The 27178-nt window shown below is 42.2% G+C and overlaps 2 protein-coding genes across 2 annotated transcripts; both read right to left on the minus strand.

The window, feature by feature from the left end:
* Nucleotides 1-275: 275 nt before the first annotated feature.
* On the minus strand, nucleotides 276-2889 carry LOC311060552 (uncharacterized protein). Its single transcript, XM_084078786.1, has 4 exons — nucleotides 2847-2889; nucleotides 2304-2654; nucleotides 641-823; nucleotides 276-379 (listed from the first exon to the last, which is right to left on the minus strand). The coding sequence occupies exons 1-4, from the start codon at nucleotides 2878-2880 to the stop codon at nucleotides 333-335; spliced, it is 615 nt and encodes a 204-aa protein (XP_083934912.1). The 5' UTR covers nucleotides 2881-2889; the 3' UTR covers nucleotides 276-332.
* A 10685-nt stretch (nucleotides 2890-13574) lies between these two features.
* On the minus strand, nucleotides 13575-24700 carry LOC311059538 (uncharacterized protein; the record flags this gene model as incomplete). The annotated part of the gene is made up of 9 exons (XM_084077550.1): nucleotides 13575-15716; nucleotides 16294-16731; nucleotides 17458-17892; nucleotides 18477-18926; nucleotides 19711-20160; nucleotides 20946-21395; nucleotides 22175-22624; nucleotides 23631-24062; nucleotides 24649-24700. The coding sequence occupies 9 exons, from the start codon at nucleotides 24698-24700 to the stop codon at nucleotides 15355-15357; spliced, it is 3519 nt and encodes a 1172-aa protein (XP_083933676.1). The 3' UTR covers nucleotides 13575-15354.
* Between the last annotated feature and the right edge of the window lie 2478 nt (nucleotides 24701-27178).

Here is a 27178-nt window from a genome sequence, read left to right on the forward strand (position 1 = left end):
TACTATTAATAATAGTATTATGTGCAAAGCTGTTGCAAGCAATTACAAACATAAAAGGTAATTTTTTGATATTTTTTTAAACTAGAGGATACTTGAGATGCAGCATCTTGTTTTCGAGGGGGTCCTATTCTCCTTATTTTGAAATTAAGGTGAATAAATTCAAAAAGAGAGGAAAGAACAAATAACCCAACAACACCCATCCATGACTCCTAAAATATTCTATTCTGTATCCATTAACTTAGATTACAAGTTATACAGCAGGAATAATTTGAAACCATACTCAAATGTCAGTTTCATCACAGTTGTGATGTTTCAAATCATTTGTTCCTGGTTCAGTTGGTTCTCTTCTGAAGTTCTTCTCTCTTGCTACGGTTGTACCCTGGTTACAACATGAAGACAAATGAGAGAACAGCTAAATATATTAGACTGACATATACATCCTGTTATATAGAATTGGGGTTTTGTATTAATAATAAGAATCTACCAAGTTAATAGTAACTTAAGTTTTCAAATATTTGTAGTCAGGTAAGGTGTTGAAGAATCAAGTAAAGTAAAATAACCTCAAAATGTATCTTAAGTACAGTACTTGAGTAAATATTCTTGCTGTTGATGTTACTTTCCACCTCTGATCTTGACCTACCCCAGATGGTTCCTATATAGTAGGCACAGGGCAGCAGGAGAAGATTCATCGCTCTGGAGAGAACCAACAGGAGCCAGCTCATACCACAGTCACTGTCACTGCTGTCACTGCTGTTGCTGCTCACACTGATGTCACAGCAGTCACAGTTGCAGGCACGGTCACCAAGGTCATTAAGAGCATGATCTGTTCATAAGGGATGGATAATGACACATGGTACAGTACTTCTACCACAGTCTAGTCCACTGGTTCTATTAATGTGGTTAACAATGTTGTCGCGGGGGTCCCGCTCCTCGGAGCACAGGTCTCAGCCAGGTCAGGTAGGTTATTGTGGGCCAGCAATGCTGATGGAATATGATGAATCGGACAGATCTGTCTTGATCACATGACTATAGAAATAATGTGTACCGATTTGCGTGATGTTTGGACAAAATCTGTATAGGAGTAATATAAAAACATTTTGCCAAAAAATGGCCTCCTGGTGGCGCTATAATAGGGCAATGTTAAAAGGGTGGCATTTGTTCCTCAACGTAGTGCGAATGTGCGTGCAATGTCTTACCGCAATCGGACGCTGCGTTCATGATTTGAGACATTGTGTTCAAAACGGGCCACTCCTGCAAACTTTAGATGTCAATCTTGGTCAATCAGGATGGAATATTAAAAATCAAACAGATCCGTCTTGATCACATGACTATAGAGATCATGTGTACAGATTTGCATGAAATTTGGATTAAATCTGCCGGAGATTAGCTGCTCACAGACGGACGGTGCAAAACAAAACATAGTCTCTGCTACGGCTTCGGACGCCTTCGGACTTTTCGGGTCCCTACTCTTTTGGATACCACCTCAGGATATAGGTGGTAATGTCTCATACCAGGTTTAGTATTGTAATAATTACCCCATGTCAATATGAGTTTAAAAATATAAACACTGTGTTGTCTTGTCTGCAACCACACATTAATTATTTTATCAGTTCTTTCTGGGACTCATTCCACATACAGTACACACAAGCACAATAACAAATGGGACAGAGTGTGGGGACACACAAGGATCCTCCAAGCCAGTGGTTCTCAACCTTTTTAGGCAGCGAGCCCCAACAATAATCATATTTGAACTGGGGACCCCCCACCTTGACAAGCACTTGGAATTGTAAGAGTTGAGGCATTCAATTTAGTTTGACTCGCCTCCACAGAGAAATATTGTGAAAATAGCCGATCTACAAGCTCACAACTCCTCGCAATGTGAGGCGTTGTGAGCTTGTAGATCGGCTATTTTAATTGTTTTTGCCTCTTATATTATTTGACAATTTGGCCAAAGTTTCACCAGTTTTTATAATATACTTTGTTGACTACTTTTGATTCAATAATGAATCTTTTTTCTTCTTTCTTTTATTGAGGTATTAAAAAGGTCTTAAAAGTCCTTAAATTGTCACCGTACTGTCATCTGGGGACCCCGCACAAATCATGTGCGGACCCACCCTGGGGGTCCCGATCGACAGATTGAGAACAACTGCAGCACCGTCGGAGGTGCGACAGGCAGCAACAATGCTTTAATAGCCGAAATACCCACCTGTGCTTACACCCGAATTTACACTTCTGCACCGGAGCTCACGATTGTAAATAGTAATGAATAAATATAAGTAAACGTAGCACATTACAGTACTTACTGAATGAAATCCTTGTGGTGATGTTGCCATATTTGTAGAATGGTGTAACCTTTTCCTCCACTAACAAATGCTCCTTGGTTCCACAGAAGTAGAGACCAAGGTCAGAATCAGCAACATTTTCTATCAGCAGATCATAGGGTTCAGTGGATTTGTTATACTTTAGATTAGAAATGGAATTTTGTTCATTAATTTCAAGAGTAGGTTGGTTTTTATGAGAGCAGTTCCTGAACCACACTATGTCAACTCCAGGTGATTTTCTGCAATCACAGTAGAGAGTGATGTTGTCTCCTGGTCTGACTGTCAACTCCACTTCTAATCCAAAAATCCCATCCTGACTGATGTAAATGACACCTGGAACATAAAAACAATAAGAAATTAAATAAACTGCATCATTAAGTTCCACAAAGTTTAACACTGTAAAAGAAGATGCAACCCATTCAAAATAATACAAAAAAAACAAAACAACCAAGAATGATAATATTTTACTTTATAATAATGATAATAATTGATATCAAAACACAATAAAAATACTTAATGGGTTACCTAGAAGAGCTAAAATCAGATCCAGCTTTGCCATGATGGTGGAATGAAGTTGACAGTGACAAAGCTCTTTGACACTGATGTCAAATATGTTAAGCAGATAGACTAAAGGATAAACAAAATGTGGTTGGTTAGCTGAGTGGAATGTTTTCATGTTGTGGTTCTTTTCTGTGACACTTGAGCTGTATGGGGCCTTGTCACATTTTGTGGTCAGTGTCTTAACATGCAATAAAATAAACCAAAACTGTCCTTCCCTCAACTCACATGTTCCATAGAAAAATGGGCCAATGAGAGCATGACCAAAAAGACCACACATACTGTATAGAGATACATTTTATGATTCATTCAAGAAGGTCAGAATTTTCTGCTCAGGGTCCCAACAGTCTCAACAATCATTTCTACTCATGAAAGTTACTTTCATGCTGTCCTTTCTGACCTTTTTGGGAATGAGATCTATACTCAGCTGTTTTTCAAGACTGGTCGTGAGATCTACATTCACCAGACAGTCAAATGGTTTGGGGTTATTCCGGAAGTGTCTTTCCAAGTTCCCTTTCTTCACTTCTTCTTCTTTCATATCGTCACATGGCCAGCTCAGTGTCGTGCAGCCATGAGCTCGTCTCTGGTCTTACGTCGAAGAGGCCGGCTTGGTCATATTCTGCAGTCTGCTCAGACACGCTGCAATCACATGCTGCACTATGTGCCAAGTCCCACTTCTTCATACATGATTTGAGATGATTGCTTCACCATCGCTGATGGAAATACGTAATTAAAATACTAACAACAGTACTTGATCCAGTTTCATGTAAAGTACACAACATATACATACAACGATTCAGTTCCTTAGTTTCTCATTTAATAGTCAAAGAAAAACAGAGTTTTGTTTTTCCAAGTCCCCTTTCTTAAGCACAGGTGTTGCCGATTAAACAAAACATTCTCCAACAAATAGTAGTAGCTTAAATGCCTACTAAACAGGTAACACACCTACATACATTTATATGCTGCCAGGGTCATTTCCGGGTTAATTCACACTGTACCCATTACATTACATTACAGTCATTTAGCAGAAGCTTTTATCCAAAGCGACTTACAATAAGTGCATTCAACATAGGTAGGGAACAAAAACTACTAATCACCAGAAGTCTTAAGTGCATTTTCTGCTAGAACAAGCTACCAAGAGTATACCTAGCGCTAAGGTAAAAGTGCAATATATCAGCTACCTATTTTCCTTAAACAGATGAGACAAAATAGCAAAATCAAATGAGCAAGAGCTAAAACAAATAAGAGTATCGACTAAACAAGATCCAATAAAAAAATACAACAATAAAACTGTGTTCGTACAACTAGTTAACAAGTAGGCCAGGCAAAGAGGAAGGGTAGTGTTTCCTGAAGAGGTGGTTTTTTTTCAGCCTGCGGCGAAAGATGGGCAGTGACTCTGCCGTCCTGACATCAGTGGGAAGTTCATTACACCACTGTGGGGCCAGAACAGAAAAAAGTCATGACCGTGTGAATCGGCCACATACCCCTGTTATGATTTGTTATAACAGGGGCCACATACCCCTGTTATGACTTGTTGGGGTTCACATTCAAACCAGCAAACCTGAGCACTATATTGGACGATGGACTATGAATGGATTTTGGTTTTCAAATTGCTCCATGATCTACCAAAAAGCCCCTCAAGAAATGGTTGATCTTAAAGACATGGTTGCCCACTCCTGCTCTAGAACAACTGGTTACAGGTCAGTACAGTAAGGCTGGATGAACATGTGTCAGACTTAAAGCAAAGCTCATGTAACTGTTAACCCTGTTGACCCTATAGTCGGGGATCCACAGGCCCAAAAGCTCTTGAAAATGGGTTGAACCTGTGATGTCATGCTATCATTTTTTTTGGTGTGTTTTTCTATTAATTTGGTCATTAAGGTCCACAGAATGAGAGGCCTGCTCTGCCGGAAACATTGCGAAAAAAAGTTATGGCCATTTAATGAAGCCTTTATTTTTTTGCCCATTTTCGCCTATTGTAAAAAACTAGGTTTCTTTTCTTAAAGTGCTCAGTAGGTTGTGTAGGCTGTCAATAAATGATTCCCAGATACACAGAACACATATGTGAACAACACCAAGTCCAAAAATACACTCACAAAGCCTTTCCAAATGATTTATAGACATTTTTGGTACCAAAAATGCACCCGTTTTTTGCATTTTCCCCAATACTTTCATCTTTACTTCAATAGTAATCAACTTTGCCATGGGTTATGACATCAGCCAATGTCTCATTCTTTTCATCAATCTTTATAGTCATTCCACAAAAATAATTATTAAAATCAACCCTAAATTAAAGGAACTGTGGTGACTTTATTACCCTTATGCTCAAAATTCCCAGAGCCTTTTTTTCTTCTTGAAAACACCTACTATGGGCATGAGGCAGTCTCAGCATCCCATGGACTCAGGATCTGGCCCTGACTTCTGGGCGTAGGGCTCCCCCTGTTGGCAAAGGCTTGGCTAGGTCAGTTTAAGGAGAAAACATACAAACTCAAAAGTATTCAGATGACCCAAAAGGTAAAAACTAAGTCATCAACATTCAGAAACACTAGTTTAGGACATGGCCAACAACTCTATCTCATGCACATGTTTTGATTGATTGATTGATTGAATACTTTATTAACATGGTTATTAATAGTGCAGGTAGTACAGTCAAAGGTTATGCTAAAAGGATAGTTGTCTCCATTCATCAGTAATACATAATACATACAGTATACAATACAATTTAAAAAACAAAAAATACAAATGTAAAAATCACACCCAGTGTGAAGTGGTCGGTGTGGTCACAGTAGGGGTTAGGGGTGTACGGTGTTCACTCTCCATTCCGACATCTCACCACTCCGACTAGTGGCTTCCGCGTGCGGTTAGGGTTAGGGTTAGGGTTAGGTATAGGGTTCGTCAACGTCGGAAAGGCGACATGTCGGAAAGGAGAAATGCACCCGGGGTGTACAATGGTTGGTCCACAATGGGTGATTCACTTAAAACTAGAAAAAGTGCTCCTCGGAGCACAGGTCTCCGCCAGGTCAGGTAGGTTATTGTGGGCCAGCAATGTTCGGAATTTGCCAATCAGGCTGGAATATGAAAAATCTGACGGAACCATCTTAATCACTTCACTCCAGAGATACCGATTAGCATGACGTTTGGACAAAATTTGTAGGAGTAATATGAAAAAGAAAAGTATTACAAAAATCGGCCTCCTGGTGGCGCTGTAATAATTGTAGTGGAGTAAAAGTACAATATTTTCCTCTGAGATGTAGTGGAGTAGAAGTAAAAGTATTGAAATGTGTAAATACTCCAGTAAGTGAAAATACCTCCACATTTTACTTAAGTACAGTACTTAGAGTAAATGTATTTAGTTACTTCTTCACACCACTGGCCACGGGGGCCCACACATACACACACACACACACACACACACACACACACACACACACACACACACACACACACACACTCACAGACAGACACAGTTTGTTACAAGCTCTGCAATGTTTCTAAGTAAAAGATCAAAATAAACAACTCATAATGCAACGTTACTCCACACAGTGTTTACCAGAGTGGTGAAAGCTGCTAAAACACGCTTGTGACAACAAGACATTGGAAACAGAAGTGCATTATCTCTATCTGACCAAGCTGAGGTGAGTTTCTCCAGGTGACTTAGCTTAGCTAATTAGTGGCTTAGCTGTGTTTAATTTCACTTTTATTTTACTTGGTAAAGCAACAACTAGTCAGGATGAAGCATTGTTGTGTTGTGTGATGTGATGTGAAGTGAATATGTTGTATTGTTGAGCTGTGTTTGATTGTGATGCTAAGACAGGCTATGCAGGCCTTGACAGTGGTGTAAAGTAACTGTACTCAAGTGTACAATTTTGAGGAGCTTTTACTTTACTGGAGTATTTAAATGTTCAATACTTTTACCTCTACTCCTACATACCAGAGACGAATATTTTACTCCACTACAATAATTTAAAAACTTTGCTTACTAGTTACTTTGTAGATTTGGATTATTATTACAAAACATACCACTTCAGCCCTATAGCCTATAGTTAGGCTATTTGAAAATAGCCGGTCTACAAACTCACAACGCGTCACATCATAACGCTTTGTGCATAATGAGTACTTTTACTTTTGGTACTTTAAAGACGCACTGGTCATTTTATTTTGAAGGTTCAGTCTAAAACGTCGGCTCAACCGACTCTAAACCAATCAGAAGGTCCCATCCCTTCAGGCTATGGGACGTTGGATCTCAATCACTTCAGCCGTGGGCAACACGGCTAGTGTTTGTTTACAAGTGAGAGAGAGACGGCCAGTGAAGCACGTTTGCTACTACCTGGCTTATTTCTAACCTATAATGTTTTCAGATACATATTTTAGTGTGCAGATGAAGTTTAAAATGAGTAATACACTCATCTTCAATGAGATTCAAAACGGAGTATCTCTGTAATTAAAATCAGCTGTGTTTGAAGAACGTGCAGCTATGGGAATCAAACAGGTGCATGTAATCAAGATTCATTTATATTCATGAAGGCTGCGTTATGTCATCACGCAGCACGTTTTCGTTTACAGGAAGTAATTAAGATTGGCTTTTTAGGTACTTTAGATATAAAAATACACATTTTTTTTTTTTTGTTCATTCTTTTGGGCATCTATTGTTAGGTGTGCCCATATGATGACCACGGATATGCTCTAAAAGTGTGAAAAACATATTTTTCATTTCACTACACCTTTAAGTATATTTTGATGCCAATACTTTTGTAGCCTACTTTTACTGAAGTAAAGTTTGAATACCAGACTTGTACTTGTAATAAAGTATTTCAAAATTGCTGTATAGGTACTTTTACTCAAGTAAAGATTTTGAGTGCTTATTGCACCACTGGGCCTAGTAAATCACTTCACACATTCATCAGGATCCTGGATGGCTTGGTTCCAGGCTTAACATAATTTATAAAAAATATTTTCGGAAATCTCCATGAGAAAAATGTATGAGTTAGTGACACCACAAAATGGCCGCCACTGCTATGCCCTATAAGTGTATACAGGGTATTTGCACATGTATAAAGTTACAATTTAATTACTTTTAATACTAAATTGGCCAAATGGTCAAATATTACGTAAGAAAGAGGCAAACATTGTGAAAATAGCCGTTCTATAAGCTCTACGTATACTAGGCTGTGTATGCTGTGACAGGATACAGTGTATATACTAGGCTGTATATGTTATGCGGTTATGAAAGGATATAGTATACGTATACAAGGCTGTATGTTGTGACAGGATACAGTATACATATACTAGGCTGTATGTTGTGACTGGATACATTATACTTATACTACTAGGCTGTATGTTGTGACAGGATACAGTATACATATACTAGGCTGTGTAAGTTGTGACAGGATACAGTATACGTATATGTGTCTCTCGGTTACTTGAATCTTTCTTTCTTTCTTTCAGATTCTCAAGGCTGGCAGAGGTGTTGCAGGGGACACATCCCCCTCCCCCATCTCTTCATTATAAGCGTGGACTATGAAGGCAGACCATCAGTGGAGGAGGGGAGCAAGAACTGGGCTTCACTACTACAACTAGGAGGTCTAGATGACACTCTAGTGTAGTCTTTTTTTAATTTTATAAACACACACACACAAACACACCCCACACACACACACACACACACACCCACCCACCCATACACCCCCACACACATACATATGACGATGCAGGTGACATCTGCATCGTAGATGCCCAGTAGACTGATGTTCTCACCTACAGTGTAACACCCTCCCAGACCATCCACCTCTAATAAAGTACTGGTGAAGTTAACCAGAGAGACGTAAAGTACTGGTGAAGCCAACCAGATGTACGGAGGATGGAGATGGCGGGAGACGCCCGCTGGAAGGCTCATCCGAGGATGCCCTGCCCTAGAGAACGAGATCTGGAGATCTCTCTCTATCCATGGGTTTGTCTGCATGGGGGATTCCTCCTCCGACTTGATCCGCACGGTCGAACGGCCGAAGACCTTGTCCTTCTCGGGGGTTTCCCCTGAAGACGGCTGATGAAGACGACTCAAAGTAGGAACCTCTTTAGGACTGTCACGATTATGACATTTTACTTGACGATTAATTGTCGCTCAAATAATTGCGATGAACTAGGCCGAATTAATGTATTATTGCGTCGTACGCTGAACATTGTAACATTATTAATAAAAATGTGTCTGTCTTCGTAAACAAAAGGTGCACGGGTCAGATATGACAAATAACTTGCATAACTCAATATTTATACGTGGAAATAGCAGTCTGCTATTTCCACTATTTTTGAAAATGTTTGAAAACATATGAACATTTTTCAACATGGAAATGATTATGATGATTATCCGAAAAAGTATTGCGATTATCTGAAATACTTGCGATCAGGTGATTATGTAATAATTGTGACAGTTTGTGTTGTATGATGTTTTTGTTGTATGCTGTTCGTGTTTGATGCTGTTTGTGTCATGTGCTGATGTGGTTCAAGATGTACAGTACAGTAGCTCTGTTGCTGTCATGTTGGGGCCCGGTGTGGCAGTGAAACATGTTCAGTGACTGTTGGTTTGTGGCTCTGGGTGGCTCTGTGATAGAGACAATTTGCATGAAACATTTTTTAGACATACTGTAGTCTTCTGCAAATCCAGGCCATTTGAAAAGGTCACTTTTTGGTAGGTACCAAAAGGTCTGGTGTAAAGTTTGGGGGGCGGGGGGGGGGGGGGCAGGAAGGTTATGGTGGCCTCGATCCTGGTGGTGCTATAATAGGCCAATGTGAAAAGTGTGCCTCTTCTTAGGCCTTTCAATCGGACATTGCATTCATGATTTCAGGCATTTTGTTCCAAAAATGTGTTTTGCAAAATCAGACCTGCTGGTGGCGCTATAACAGGCCAATGTTAAAAGGGTGGCATTGGTTCCTCAACATAGTGTGAATGTGTGTACAAAGTTTGACCGCAATCGGACGCTGCGTTCATGATTTGCGGCATTTTGTTCAAAAGAAGCCACTACTGCAAACTTTAGATGTGATCAATCAGGATGGAATTTGAAAAATGAAACAGATCCGGCTTGATCACATGACTATATAAATCATGTGTACCGATTTACGTGAAATTTGGATAAAATCGGAAGGAGTAATATAAAGAAATATGTTTTACATAAGTCGGCCTCCTGGTGGCGCTATAAAAGGCAGAAGTGAAAAATGTAGGGCAAAGGTTTTTCCTTGACCTCTAGGGATACAGAGTTTTATACAGATCGGTGCAGTTATAGGTAAAAACACAAATGGGCCTGTTATAGCGCCACCATGAGGCTGATTTGAACATTTTCAATTGGCATTTCTTCCTCGGCCTAATGGGAATGTGCGTGCAAAATATCATGGAAATTGCATGCTGTGTTCATGATTTGTGGCATTTTGTTCAAAACGGAGCACTCCTACAAACTTTGGAAGCCATTTTTAGCCAATCAATATGGAATATGAAAAATCTGAAAGACTAGTTTTGTTTAATGACTATAGAGATACTGTGTACCGATTTGCATGATTTTTGGGCAACATATGTAGGAGTACTGTCAAAAAATATGTTTTGCACAAAGCGGCCTCCTGGTGGCACTATAACAGGCCTATGTGAAAAATGTGGGAAAGAGGGTCTGCTCTGGCATCCAGGGACTGTGTGTGCAAAGTTTGGCTGCGATCAAGCCAACGGTGCGGGAGATTAGCTGTACACAAAATGACAGAATGACACACGGACGGACGGACACACACACACACACACACACACACACACACACACACACACACACACACACACACACACACACACACACACACACACACACACACACACACACACACACACACACACACACACACACACACACGGACGGACGGACGGACAGGGGGTAAAACATACTCTCTCGCCATGCCTTTCGGCCTGGCGGAGACAAAAATCACACCCAGTGTGAAGTGGGCGGTGTGGTCACAGTGGTCATCACAGTGATGGAAGTTCACTTAAAGAAAAGTAATATTTCTGAAGTGTGTGGGGCTATTTATTAACAAGAAACAATAAATAAACAATGGTTGGTCCACAATGGGTGATTCACTTAAAAATAACATAAATGTGTTTTTTTTTAGTGCATGGTCCTATTTATAGGGCTATGCACATGTGTCATGTGTTTCACTAGCCAATCACAGTCCTGAATAGAGTCAGCCAATAAAGTCAGCCAATCATATTACAGCTAGACAATGGTACAATGGTGGCCAGTGATTTGCATTGAATGTGTAGGGGGGTACAATGGTGGCCAATCACAGTGCAGCGAATGTCGATGTCCAAACCTCACATATAGGGGCGGTTGCACCGCCCAAAAAAACATAAATGAGTGCATAGTCCTATTTATAGGGCTATGCACATGTGTCATGTGTTCCACAGTCCTGAATAGAGTCAGCCAATAAAGTCAGCCAATCATATTACAGCTAGTGGTCATCACAGTGATGGAAGCTCACTTAAAGAAAAGTATAGATTTGCATTGAATGTGTAGGGGTTAGGGGTGTACAATGGTGGCCAATCACGGTGCAGGGTTAGGGGGGTACAATGGTGGCCAATCACAGTGCAGCGAATGTCGATGTCCAAACCTCACATATAGGGGCGGTTACACCGCCCAAAAAACAAAGCTCAGTAGAATCATATGGTATATTTACAGAGAAAGGTGGGGGCGGGGTCAGAGGATTCTACTCTCACGGTGTTCAAGGAGTTAAACTATGTTCACTTGTATTTTAAGGACAGGAATTATTTTAGGTTAGTTTTGAGTTTGAGTAGGGAGTCTCAGTCAAGAACCTTATGTCTTTTGCTAGGCCATTAATGCCTCCCTGCTTGCCACTCAGCATCAAGGGTTGGAATGGGGGGTAAGTCTCTGCGACATACGAGGGGCACGTCCAGGGGGTGTACTTGTAAATCCAGCTGCCTCATGCTAAAGAAACAGGGGATAGGCTCCAATACCCTATGGGCTCGGCAAGGCTTACTTACCCCGGGATGTGTGCACCCAAACTACGTGTGGAGAAAAATGCATGAGAACGGCCACATAACTGCTTACATGTCTCGTTTGCCATTTGGTCATTATGTCAGTGTAGCCCAGTGCTAATGTGGTTGACATGCCTACTGTACATGAACAACAACACAGAATATCAGCCTGCTGCTTGCCATTCCTTGCCAGGTGTTTAAATGTAGGCCCTTATAACTTTGCACCATTGAGCCAGCTCTCTCTCTCTCTCTCTCTCTCTCTCTCTCTCTCTCTCTCTCTCTCTCTCTCTCTCTCTCTCTCTGCCAGTGTTGTGTGTCTGTAAGCCCGAGACTAGGTCCAGCACTATAACCCTTTGACATTCCCCCCACTTTTTGAGTGTGCCATTTTGTAATCCATGTTTTACCATTAATATTGATATACAAGCAATTACATGCAAGTAGATGTCATGACAGTTAAGGCATGGCATATGTAATGTTTTAGTGGGTGCAGGATCACAACAAGCTCTGTATCTCCCACAGGCACTCACTCTACAGTCCATAGTGTTAAAGAGATCTTGGTACAAGTCACCCCTTTCAGTAGTAGTGGAATGCCAGCTAATTTCTGAGCCTCTGGGTTCAAAGCAGCCAACATGCCACTGAGCTCACTACTAGAGCTCTTCACAGGCCCCCCGATTCTAAAAATACCCGACAGGACCCGAGACCTGCACGGGTCCCAGCCATGTTTTATCATAATCACTCGGGCCGGGTCGGAGTCGGTGCTATTCCCTTGGAACTCGGGTCTGTCCGTCATTATGTGTAATATCCGAGTAGATCCGAGAAGACCCGTAGTATGCCTACAAGATCATGTCATCATGTACAGTAATTGTTAATAGTTGGCAGACGTTTTGTTTGTTTGTCATTTGTTGCCAAACAGTCAAAGACCAGTGACAGCTTGATAGACAAAGATAATCAAATGTGATTGACACTGATTGAGTGCATGTTGATATTCTGACATATTCTGTTATTTGGATTTTACTCTAATTTTCACTACAAGTAGCTTGAAGACGGTGTCTGACCAAAAGCATTACATGACTTTTGCACAGATCTCAGTGTGTACAGTAGTTTACTAGTACTGTTAAGCTCCAGCATCTCAGCTAAGACTCCGACCACAGGAGGGGTGAGGTTTTCCTTTTAGAGTGGCACAAGTAAGCTGCATAACCTCTTTACATCCAACTGAATACAGTAAATAAAAAGTGTGTGTGTGTGTGTGTGGGGTCACAGAAAGTCAGATGGGCTAAGACAGCATGTCCTCGTAACAGTTATTGTAGTTGCTGCAAAGCTGTAGGCTTCACTCTATGTATAATATAAAGCCAATAAAGAGACTATAATTGTATGATCCTAAAACGTATTGTATAGATGTACTAGTTATATTATATAAATACTCTACCATACAGTATTAAGAAATGGTTTAAATGGTGTTATATTAATTTCCACCTTCCAGGGTTCCAATATTGCACATTATTTCACAGGTATGGTGTATGGAGTGATCCTACGCAGTAGACACAGTCAGAAACAAACAAACAAGATGGATGTGCAGTCAAAAATCCAGTTTTAGCTAGGTGTATTTATTGTAGTTGCAGTTGTTATGAACATGATATTGCAGTGTCTTTCAGCTGTGAATTTCTGTTCTGTGGCTCTGTCCTAGCTAATCAGTGCACCTGTGACCCTTTAAATACACACCCAGTGCTGTCAAACTAAAGCCCGCCACCAAGTGTCCAATAATAATAATGCCAACCTAACAAATAATATACCACCATCAAAATGGCTCCTACAGATATGTTTATTCTTGTCCACCCGGCTCCTATTGCTTCTCTGTGCCACAAAACTGCCAGGGGGAGATGTTGATGAAAGTGATGTTTATGTCATTTCCTTTTTACATAGTCTTGGCGTCGGTATGGTAGTAGTACTGCATGAAGCTCACTGAAGTGCAGTATCTCCCATACTAAGCGGGGCATACTAAGCGTCTTGACGAGTGGTAGATATTTGGTCTGGTGCGACAGACCGTGGTCCGGTATAACACAGTAAGTGCAAAGCAATATACATCTCTTATATTAAAAAAATCACACCCAGTGTGAAGGTAGCGGCGCCTTTGATACATTTTGTCATCGATATGTGTTTATAATGTGTTTTTAGCCACGTGTCATGTGAAGCTTGACCAATCACTTTGTTGACGGGTCTGACCAATCAGAGCGTTGACGGGTATGACCAATCAGAGCGTTGGCGGGTCTGACCAATCAGAGCGTTGACGGGTCTGACGAATCAGAGCGTTGACGGGTCTGACCAATCAGAGCGTTGACGGGTCTGACCAATCAGAGCGTTGACGGGTCTGACCAATCAGAGCGTTGACGGGTCTGACCAATTAGAGCGTTGACGGTGAACACGGACAAAGTCAGGTATAGAGCAGGACCCGCTCTATACCTAAAGGTATAGAGGTATAGAGCGGCTAGCGCCGCTAAAAATCACACCCAGTGTGAAGTGGGCGGTGTGGTCATCACAGTGGTCATCACTTTTTTTTTGAAGCTCACTTAAAAAAAATGTGTTTTTAAGTGCATAGTCCTATTTATAGGTTGTTAATTTCATCATGTGTCTCGCTAGCCAATCATGGTGGATAGAGTCAGCCAATAGAGTCAGCCAATCACAGTGCAGCTAGTGGTCATCATAGTGATGGAAGCTCACTTAAAGAAAAGTATAGATTTGCATTGAATGTGTAGGGGTTAGGGGTGTACAAGTTATTTGTATAGCACCTGTCATAACATAAAATGCAGCTCAAAGTGCTTTACAGAGCAAGAATACAATTACAGAAAAATTATACATATTTGAACAATAAAGCAAAAAAAAACAACATTAAAATACTAGCAAAAAAGGCAGTGAATCAGGCAAAACAATGAGGACATGAATAACAACACAGATATTTTAAATTAACTAAAAGCATGAGTGAAGAAATAGGTCTTGAGCACAGAGGCTGCCTGTCTCAGGTGTAATGGGAGTTTATTCCACGCCGTCGGCCTGTAGAAGCAGAATGCTTCTTCATAGTGTTTTCTATATGTCTGTAGGCACTTTGAGCAGGTCAGTCCTAGAAGACCTGAGGGGGCGGTTTGGAACATATCTAGGCAGGCAGTCATAGAGGTAGGAAAGCACCGGACCATTGAGAGCTTTATAAACAAGCTCTCATGTGTCTAAGTCATAGTGACGTGGCTGAGGTCCGTCCGCCCGTACTCCCTCCAATAAGCCTATTTTAAAATAAGATAAAATATGGTTAAAGTGATTAAGCTGATTTTGATGCTCTTAGCTAATTTTTCTGGGGACCCCCTGGAACCCCTGGGGTCTTTGAAGGGGTTCAAGCCGTTCCCCCCCTCATTATTCTGCTACACATCCTCTTCCTCCCTGTGTGCCTTATCCTCTGCCAAACAAGGGTCTTCTTCAAACAGCTTGTGATTTTGGTTTCGGTAGAGCACTGGACAGCTTATTTAATACAATGCCGAGCCATTTGTTCAAACTGTCAAACTCATTCCCGTAGTCTGTACATAGGACATCAGAGGTGTATGTTATAACAAACTTAGTAACTTCATCAGACTCCAGTGTGGTTTTGAGATCACAGAGGGCCTTTTCCACATCAGCAGATTTCTGACCAGGTCCTTTTTTCTTGATCGCCCCCAAGCGTTCCTTCAGCACTTTCACATGCTCGACCAGACACTGGCGCCGATCCTTGTTGCGCACGGCATCCTTACAGAGAGGGGAGAGTGAAGTTTCTTTGTCCAAGATGTGGTCTATGAGATCCATGACTGATTGAAAAGGATGAGAGACGGGAAAAAGGGGAACGGATAGGTTGATATACAATATATTGAACCACAACATTATTTTTTCATTATATTGAATGAGAAGTGACTTTAAAGTTATTTATTTGCAATATCGTTCTTTACCATCATTATTGGCACAACAGTGATGAGGTGTTTGTGCCAAGTGCCCTAAGCATCAGTGATTGACAGTGAAGTGCCAATAATGACAGTAAAGCACACCCTCGAGTGTAATACTGTGATTATAGAAGGTTTACCATCTAAATAAAACATATTCAAAACAAGAAAAACATCTTTTTGCATCTCAATTTCCCTGGAAATGGGGTCTGACAGAGACCATTTCCAGTCCCTGTTGAGACAACGAGCCAACTTGAGCTATTGGTTTAGCTTTTTTAGAGATTGTGATTTACCAAACTGAATAAATACCACCCATAGAAACACAAAACACCTTAATCAATATTATTTTAACAAAAAAATCTGCTGAAATATATACATTTTTATCATAGACAGATTTTGCTACTATATCTTCTCATGGATTGTTAAAGTAGTAGACCCCGCCTCTTACTTCTCTTCAGCTCCTCATGGTCCTCCTTCCTGTCTGCTTCATCCTCTGTCTGTTGAGAAGCTTTGTTGAACATCTTGTGGTCAACCTGCAGACCCTTGGAAACCTTGTTGAATGCACTGTTCAGACGGCCGATCAAACTCCTAAACTCACTGTTGTCCTTGTAGTCTTTAAACACATGCTCGTGGAAACTATCAGAGATGTATTTTTTAACAACAACTTCTGCGGACCCCAGTGTTTCCTTGAGATCACGGAGGTCCTTCTCCACATCATCAGAGTTCTGACCAGCTCCTTTTTGCTTGATTGTCTGCACCAGTTGCTCCAGTCCTCCTTTCACACGCTGGACCAGGCGCTGACACTGTTTCTTGTTGCCCTTGACCTTCTCACAGACAATGTAGAGTGAAGTTGCTATGGGCTCGATAAGGTGTATGAGATCCATGACTGATTGAAAAAAAATTGAGAAAAGAGAAAGGGGGACAGATAGTTTGAAATGCAATAGATTGAACCATAACATGCTTTTCTCTTCATATTGAACATGAAGTGACAGCTGACTTTAACTTTGTTTACTTAAAGTAGTAGTTCACCCAAAAAAAAAAAAGTATTTTATATCAGTTACACACCCCATGAAGCCTTGAATTCATGGAGATTTTTTTGTTTTTGTTGCATTCCTAAGCCAATAACTTGATGACCGGGGAACTTGAGCTAATGCTTTCCAGAGCAGTGGTTCTCAAACCTTTTCATATCAAGGACCCCCAAATGTGTACGTGTATTTGGCGGTGCCAGGGTCCCCAGAAGAGAGGAAGAAAATATTTGTTTTAGAAAATTCTAAATTATTCAACATTTTTCAAACACTTTTTCAAAAATGTACAAAAATAGCAGTACATTGCATATACAAGCTCACAGTGCCTAACTTCGTGCTGTGAGCTTGTATATCTGCTATTTTTGAATATTCAACGTATAAAATATGGATAAAGTGCTTAAGCTGATTGATGCTGTATTGACAAATTTACGTAATACAGCATACAGTTAATACAACTCCCCCCAGGACCCAAAACACAAAAGGCCATTGTTAATTCTAAGATATCTGCTGAAATAAAACTCATCATAGACAGAATTTTCTACTATATATTCACATGGATTGTTAAAGTAGTAGACCCCGTCTCTCACTTCTCTTCAGCTCCTCATGATCCTCCTTCCTGTCTGCTTCATCCTCTGCCTGTTGAGCATCTTCGTTGAACATCTTGTGGTCAACCTGCAGAGCCTTGGAAAGCTTGTTGAATGCACTGTTCAGACTGCTGTTCAAACTCTTAAGCTCACTGTTGTCGTTGTAGTCTTTAAACACATGCTCGTGGAAACTATCAGAGATATATTTTTTGACAACATCTTTTGCAGACTCGAGTATTTCCTTGAGATCACAGAGGTCCTTCTCCACATCGGCAGAGTTCTGACCAGCTCCTTTTTGCTTGATTGTCTGCACTAGTTCCTCCAGTCCTTTCACACGCTGGACCAGACGCTGGCACTGTTTAATGTTGCCCTTGACCTCCTTACAGACATTGTAGAGGGAAGTTGCTATGCGCACGGTGGAGTCTATGAGATCCATGACTGATTGAAAAATATGAGAGATAGCAGAAAGGGCGACAGAGAGGTTGAGATACAATATATTGAACCACAACATTCTTTTCTCATTATATTGAATGAGAAGTGACAGCTGACTTTAAAGTTATTTATTTGCAATATCACACAAAAGGGTGTGCTTTACCATCATTATTGGCACAACAGTGATGAGGTGTTTGGGCCAAGTGCCCTAAGCATCAGTGAAGTGCCAATAATGACAGTAAAGCACACCCTCGAGTGTAATGTGACTATAGAAGGTTACCATCTAAGTAAAACATATTCAGAATGACATTGTGTCATAAAATCACATTGTAGGGCAATTTGCTCTCAAAACAAAACAAAAAAAACATCTTTTTGCTATTTTTATCTCAATTTCCCTGGAAATGGGTCTGACAGAGACAATTTCTAGTCCCTGTTGAGACAGCCAGCCAACTTGAGCTATTGCTTTTGCATTTTTAAAGATTGTGATTTACCAAACTGAATAAATACCCATACATACATATTTTTTCATATATAGATTTTTCCACTATATCTTCACATGGATTGTTAAAGTAGTAGAACCCGCCTCTCACTTCTCTTCAGCTCCTCGTGGTCCTCCTTCCTGTCTGCTGCATCCTCTTCCTGTTGAGAATCTTTGTTGAACATCTTGTATAGTTTATGATCGTGATCAACCTGCAGAGCCTTGGAAAGCTTGTTGAATGCACTGTTCAGACGGCCGTTCAAACTCCTAAACTCACTGTTGTCGTTGTAGTCTTTAAACACATGCTTGTGGAAACTATCAGAGATGTATTTTTTGACAACATCTTTTGCAGACTCCACTGTTTTCTTGAGCTCATGGAGGGTCTTCTCCACATCAGCAGGGTTCTGACCAGCTCCTTTTTGCTTGATTGTCAGCAGCAGGTCCTGCAGTCCTTTCACACGCTGGACCAGACGCTGGCACTGTTTAATGTTGCCCTTGAACTCCTTACAGACATTGTAGAGTGAAGTTGCTATGGGCACGATGGAGTCTATGAGATCCATGACTGATTGAAAAATATGAGAGATAGCAGAAAGGGGGACAGAGAGGTTGAGAGACAATATATTGAATCACAACATTCTTTTCGCGTTATATTGAATGAGAAGTGACAGCTGATTTTAAAGTTATGTATTTGCAATATCACACAAAAGGGTGTGCTTTACCATCATTATTGGCACAACAGTGATGAGGTGTTTGTGCCAAGTGCCCTAAGCATCAGTGAAGTGCCAATAATCGAGTGCAATACTGTGATTATAGAAGGGTTACCATCTACAGTAAGTAAAACATATTCAGAATGACATATTGTGTCATATAATCGCATTGTGGGTCAATTTGCTCTCAAACAGCTAATGCTTTCTAGATCAGTGGTTCTCAAACTTTTTCATGTGAAGGAACCCCAAATGTATGTGTATTTGGCCGTGCCAGGGACCCCAGAAGAGAAGAAAAGATTTCAAAAATGTAAAAAAAATTGCAGATATACAAGCTCACAGCGCCTAACTTCGAGCCGTGCAGTGAGCTTGTATATGTGCTATTTCTGAATAGCCAACGTATAAAATGTTATACAAATTCGAATAGCCAACTGTATTAACAAATGTTGCTGGGGAGGGACCCCTGGACACCCCCCACTCATCTAGAGATTGTGAATTCCCAAACTCAATAAATACCATGCGTAAAAAACACAAAAATGTAGTTAGTTCTAAGATATCTGCTGAAATAAAACTCATCATATATAGATTTTTTTTTACTATATCTTCACATGGATTGTTAAAGTAGTAGAACCCGCCTCTCACTTCTCTTCAGCTCCTCATGGTCCTCCTTCCTGTCTGCTTCATCCTCTTCCTGTTGAGAATCTTTGTTGAACATCTTGTATAGTTTATGATCGTGGTCAACCTGCAGAGGCTTGGAAAGCTTGTTGAATGCGCTGTTCAGACGGCCGTTCAAACTCCTAAACTCACTGTTGTCTTTGTAGTCTTTAAACACATGCTTGTGGAAGCTATCAGAGATGTATGTTTTGACAACATCTTTTGCAGACTCCAGTGTTTTCTTGAGCTCATGGAGGGTCTTCTCCACATCAGCAGGGTTCTGACCAGCTCCTTTTTGCTTGATTGTCAGCAGCAGGTCCTGCAGTCCTTTCACACGCTGGACCAGACGCTGGCACTGTTTAATGTTGCCCTTGAACTCCTTACAGACATTGTAGAGTGAAGTTGCTATGGGCACGATGGAGTCTATGAGATCCATGACTGATTGAAAAATATGAGAGATAGCAGAAAGGGGGACAGAGAGGTTGAGATACAATATATTGAATCACAACATTCTTTTCGCGTTATATTGAATGAGAAGTGACAGCTGACTTTAAAGTTATGTATTTGCAATAACACACAAAAGGGTGTGCTTTACCATCATTATTGGCAAAACAGTGATGAGGTGTTTGTGCCAAGTGCCCTAAGCATCAGTGAAGTGCCAATAATTGAGTGCAATACTGTGATTATAGAAGGGTTACCATCTACAGTAAGTAAAACATATTCAGAATGACATATTGTGTCATATAATCGCATTGTGGGTCAATTTGCTCTCAAACAGCTAATGCTTTCTAGAGCAGTGGTTCTCAAACTTTTTCATGTCAAAGAACCCCAAATGTATGTGTATTTGGCCGTGCCAGGGACCCCAGAAGAGAAGAAGAGAAGATTTCAAAAATGTAAAAAAAATTGCAGATATACAAGCTCACAGCGCCTAACTTCAAGCCGTGCAGTGAGCTTGTATATGTGCTATTTTTGAATAGCCAACGTATAAAATGTTATACAAATTCGAATAGCCAACTGTATTAACAAATGTTGCTGGGGACGGACCCCTGGACACCCCCCACTCATCTAGAGATTGTGAATTCCCAAACTCAATAAATACCATGCGTAAAAAACACAAAAATGTAGTTAGTTCTAAGATATCTGCTGAAATAAAACTCATCATATATAGATTTTTTTACTATATCTTCACATGGATTGTTAAAGTAGTAGAACCCGCCTCTCACTTCTCTTCAGCTCCTCATGGTCCTCCTTCCTGTCTGCTTCATCCTCTTCCTGTTGAGAATCTTCGTTGAACATCTTGTATAGTTTATGATCGTGGTCAACCTGCAGAGGCTTGGAAAGCTTGTTGAATGCACTGTTCAGACGGCCGTTCAAACTCCTAAACTCACTGTTGTCTTTGTAGTCTTTAAACACATGCTTGTGGAAGCTATCAGAGATGTATGTTTTGACAACATCTTTTGCAGACTCCAGTGTTTTCTTGAGCTCATGGAGGGTCTTCTCCACATCAGCAGGGTTCTGACCAGCTCCTTTTTGCTTGATTGTCAGCAGCAGGTCCTGCAGTCCTTTCACACGCTGGACCAGACGCTGGCACTGTTTAATGTTGCCCTTGAACTCCTTACAGACATTGTAGAGTGAAGTTGCTATGGGCACGATGGAGTCTATGAGATCCATGACTGATTGAAAAATATGAGAGATAGCAGAAAGGGGGACAGAGAGGTTGAGATACAATATATTGAATCACAACATTCTTTTCGCGTTATATTGAATGAGAAGTGACAGCTGACTTTAAAGTTATGTATTTGCAATATCACACAAAAGGGTGTGCTTTACCATCATTATTGGCACAACAGTGATGAGGTGTTTGTGCCAAGTGCCCTAAGCATCAGTGAAGTGCCAATAATCAAGTGCAATACTGTGATTATAAAAGGGTTACCATCTACAGCAGGGGTTTTCAACCAGTGGTCCGGGGACCACCAGTGGTCCTTGAGGGGGTTCCAGGGGGTCCCCAGCCAAATTAATAGTTGATGATGGTGATACAGTTGTAGTATGGGACCCCCAAGAAATGTAAATGGTTGAGTCCCTGGCATATCTTTTGAAATGGGGGGTCCCTGGACTAATATTTGTCAATGTGGGGGTCCTTGACGCGAAAAAGGTTGAAAACCACTGATCTACAGTAAGTAAAACATATTCAGAATGACATATTGTGTCATATAATCGCATTGTGGGTCAATTTGCTCTCAAACAAAACTAGAAAAACATCTTTTTGCTAGCTTTATCCCAATTTCTAGCCCCTGTTGAGACAACCAGCCAACTTGAGCTATTGCTTTAGCTTTTTCAGAGATTATGATTTACCAAACTGAATAAGTACCCATACATACATATTTTTTTCATAGACTGATTTTGCTACTATATCTTCACATGGATTGTTAAAGTAGTAGACCCCGCCTCTCACTTCTCTTCAGCTCCTCATGGTCCTCCTTCCTGTCTTTTTCATCCTCTGCCTGTTGAGACTCTTCGTTGAACATCTTGCATATATGATCGTGGTCAACCTGCAGAGCCTTGGAAAGCTTGTTGAATACGCTATTGAGACGACTGTTCAACCTCCTAAGCTCACTGTTGTCGTTGTAGTCTTTAAACACATGCTCGTGGAAACTATCAGAGATGTATTTTTTGACAACATCTTTTGCAGACTCCAGTGTTTCCTTGAGATCACAGAGGTCCTTCCCCACATTGGCAGAATTCTGACCAGCTCCTTTTTGCTTGATTGTCTCCACCATTTCCTCCAGCCCTCCTTTCACACGCTGGACCATACGCTGGCACTGTTTCATGTTGCCCTTGACCTCCTCACAGACATTGTAGAGTGAATTTGCTATGGGCACGATGGGGTCTATGAGATCCATGACTGATTGAAAAGAAGAAAATAGAAAAGGGAAAGGGGGACATATAGGTTGAAATGCAATAGATTGAAGCATAATATGCTTTTCTCATCACATTGAACAAGAAGTGACAGCTGACTACATTTGTTTACTTAATGGAGTAGTTCACCCAAAAGAAATATTTATTTTATATCAGTCACATACCCCATGAAGCCTAACCCAATAACTTGATGACCGGGGGAGTCTCAAAGAGTCTATTGAGTCTCCTTCTTACCGATGACCCCGTCATCAAATCATTGGCTCAGTAATGCGACAAAAACAAAACAATATCCATGAATTGAATTCAAGGCTTCATGGGGTGTAATTGATAGAAAATAAGTCATTTCTTGGGTGAACTACTTACCATCAACAGTGATGAGGTGTTTGTGTCAAGTGCCCTAAGCATCAGTGAAAAGCCAATAATGACAGTGAAGCACATCCTCAAGTGTAATACTGTGATTATAGAAGGGTTACCATCTAAATAAAACATGTATTCATATTGTGGGGTCATTTGCTCTAAAACCAAACTAGCTATCTCCATATATATAGACAATTCATAGTCCCTGTTCAGACAACCAGCCAACTTGAGCTAATGCTTTCTAGAGCAGTGGTTCTCAAACTTTTTCATGTCAAGGAACAACAAATGTATGTGTATTTGGCCGTGCCAGGGACCCCAGAAGAGAAGAAGAGAAGATTTCAAAAATATAAAGAAAATAGCAGATATACAAGCTCACGGCGCCTAACTTCGAGCCGTGCTGTGAGCTTGTATATGTGCTATTTTTGAATAGCCAACGTATAAAATGTTATACAAATTTGAATAGCCAAACTGTATTAAAAAATGTTGCTGGGGAGAGACCCCCTGGAACCCCCCCACTCCCCACTAGAGATTGTGAAATTATAGTTCTAAGATATCTGCTGACATAAAACTCATCATAGACAGATTTTGCTACTATATGTTCACATGGATTGTTAAAGTAGTAGAACCCGCCTCACTTCTCTTCAGCTCCTCATGATCCTCCTTCCTGTCTTCTTCATCCTCTGTCTGTTGAGAATCTTCATTGAACAGCTCGTATAGTATATGATGATCAACCTGCAGAGGCTTGGAAAGCTTGTTGAATGCACTGTTCAGACGGCCGTTCAAACTCTTAAACTCACTGTTGTCTTTGTAGTCTTTAAACACATGCTCATGGAAACTCTCAGAGATGTATTTTTTTACAGCATCTTTTGCAGACCCCAGTGTTTCCTTGAGATCACGGAGGTCCTCCTCCACACCATTAGAGCTCTGACCAGCTCCTTTTTGCTTGACTGTCTCCACCAGTCCTTTTACACGCTGGGCCAGACGTTGGCACTGCTTCTTGTTGCCCTGGACCTCCTCACAGAGAACGCAGAGTGAATTTGCTATGCACACGATGGAGTCTATGAGATCTATGAAATTAAAAAACATGGGAGAGGGGAGGAAAAAAGGGAGACAGATAGATTGAAATCATTTTGAAATCAATTTTCTAATTACTTTAAAGTTAATTGTTTACTCAAGCAATTTTACACAAGTTGTCTAATTCATTGATTAGTTTATTTCGAGTTGACACAGTGCAGGCGCTCCTCCATCAGGCCATACGGCCAGGACTTTGTACATTCGACCCTCACATGCATGTATATGTATTGATGATGCACCTGCCGCCTTTCCAAATAAATGTTCTACGTTATCACCGGTTGATAACTGTACTTTGGATGAATGCCCAGAACACGGGGAAAATGAGCCTGCTGCCTCCAGAGTCGAAGAGACATCTCAGGGTAGCAGGACAGATAAAGCATGAGGAAAGCTCTAATGTATTTTTCCATGATGGGGATCTCCAACTCAACCACTGTGTGACCACCAAAGGACGCCGCAGCGCCAGGCCTGGTGGGACACAGACAGGTATTTTTTCCCCTCCCTCTCGACGCCCTAATATGGGTTCGGTGCGGTACCCTGGAGAGGGCTGCCCGCACGAGCTCAGGGGGGGGTACACCCTACAATCCACGCCGGGACCCCCAGTCTCCCTACGGCAGATGGGGAAACGGGTCATAGTAGGGGTACACCCATTCTCATCTCCGATACTCTCTTGCAGGAAAGAGAAGGGGGGGGGGGGGGGGGGGAACTGCCCATACTGGACCTAAAGGCACCAAACGAGTGCCTGTGAGTGTTCACTTTCGGGATAGTAACAGCAACGCTCCTCCTATGAGGAGACAGGTCCACGTCTATGGGCCTGGGAGACGCACTGTTCCGCAATCCTGCCTGTCCGCAGGGGACCCCTGGCCCCCGCCGGGAGCACCACCGACTCCTCCTGGTAGGGGCCTTCGGCGGAGCAACCACCGTGGTCGCCGGCCCACAGGGGGCAAGGAGTCACCTACAGCGGCCGGAACCAAGCTCGGCCCTCGAATCGATTACCTGGAACACATTGCTATTGCTATTTCTCATAGCACCGTGCATGACTGGATTCCGGCCAGAACTGTTTGCCTCAGGAGTCAACGAGAGATGTCACTCAAAGTCCTAGCGTGGGGAGCAGCTCAGCGGGCCCTGGGCGCGCTACGGCACCAGTGGCCAGAAACTTTGCTGCCTGCCTTTTCCCCACTGTTCCTCTCCACTCCCACGTGCACGTAGGCACGGAGCGAAAGGGGGGGCTTGGTACCGGCGCCCCCACGGCCACGGTTACCGGCGGGGGGCAGAGAGCCTGGCTCCCTGGGCCTGGATCGTGAAAGGATTAATCTGGGCGCCGAAGGGCTGCCTCAGAGTGTCATCGCGACCATACAAAGTGCCAGAGCCCTGTCTACCCGTAGTGTCTACGCTGGGAAATGGCGCAGGTTCGAGCTATGGTGCGGGAATACTTACACTATATCTTATCTGGCGCCCTTGACGGTCATCTTGTCCTTTCTACAGGACCTGATGGACAAGAGGAGGGCGTTTGCCACCTTGAAGGTCTATCTGGCGGCCATTTCGGCGTGTCACGTTGGCATAGGTGGTGACACCGTGGGCCAACACCGCCTAGTGAGCCGGTTTATGAAAGGGGCGAGACGTCTTTTGCCAGCATCCAAGCCCCTGGTAACATCCTGGGACCTCGGTCTGGTACTGGACGCCTTATCCCAGGCGCCTTTTGAACCACTGTCCCAGATTGACATGAAGCATCTGGCACTCAAAACTGCGTTACTGCTCGCCTTAGTTTCTGCTAAGAGAGTCAGTAATCTTCACACCATGTCTACTCAGGGTGGATGTATGCAGTTTGGTGAGGGCAACAGACGGGTGGTACTTAAAGGTTCTATAACAATATTTCTCCACGGAACACTAACACAATTTCTCCCAAAGAACATGGATCGTTTTGGTTATAAGCCCACTTGTTTCTATGATGAAAGAACAAGTTAAAATGTTACTAACTTTCCGTGGTTTTGTCTGCTCCGAGGACGCTATTGTTAAAGAGTTTCGGTTTGTTTCCAGTGGGAATTGAGCCGCACACGGAAATCCCGCCCAGTACATTTGATTGGGTAAAGCGCGGCCTGCTTCCTGATCTGAAGGCACGCCCACACCACACCAATGTGCACGGGTTGTCAACACGGCTACCGACTTGAGAGATTAGAAGGACTATGACAAGACTTTTAATGTGTTGTAAAACTGAATGTCATGAAACCTTTAAGACCAGACCTGGTTTTGTTCCTAATAACCTGCTCGCACCTCGTGCCCCTGTAAGCTTAGTGGCGTTTCATTCGCCCCCGTTCTCGTCACAGGAGGAGGAGAGACTACACTGTCTCTGCCCGGTGAGGGCATTGAGGGCGTATGTTGAAAGGTCAAGGACTTAAACGAAGTTGGACCAGTTGTATGTGGCTTGGACACCACGCATGCGTGGTAAGCCAGTCTCAAAGCAGACACTTTCCCGCTGGGTTGTGCAGGCCATTCAGTTGGCCTACTCCAGTGGTGGCGTGCTGCCCCCAGTGGGTCTGAGGGCACACTCCACGAGGGGTATGGCTGCATCCTGGGCTCTGTCTAGAGGTGTCTCTATTCAGGACATTTGTGATACTGCCAGCTGGGCTTCGCCCTTAACCTTTACCAGGTTCTACAGCTTCGACGTCACTGCGCCCCTTGTGGCGAATACGGTCCTAAGTGTCACTTCCAGGCATTGACATGCCTTGGGCTGGTAGAACTCAAGGGAACTTCGGGATTAGAATCAGGGAGTTTATCAAATCTCTCCCATAGCGAGACCTAGAGCGGAGTATTGAATGTAGAACTATAAGTTACTACCGTAACCCCGGTTCTATGAAATATGAAGCGAGAGGTCTCGCAAAGACCCCCTTCTTGTTAAAAGGCAGGTGTGAAGAGGAAGTCTTATTTTCGAAAGACCGTACAAAGATCCGCCCCTTGACAATAGGCGGAGGGTGGTACCTCCAGTCAGGGGAGCGAATCAGAATGCAGCCAAAAAGGGACTTTGCCTGGAAGTACATCAAGAAAATGCTTCTGTGTTCGCGCTAGAGGGCGCTCTCCCATAGTGAGACCTCTTGGTTCGTATTTCGTAGAACCG

The sequence above is a fragment of the Gymnoscopelus microlampas genome (genome assembly GCF_963454915.1).
Source record: "Gymnoscopelus microlampas genome assembly, chromosome: 14".
NCBI lineage: Eukaryota > Metazoa > Chordata > Actinopteri > Myctophiformes > Myctophidae > Gymnoscopelus > Gymnoscopelus microlampas.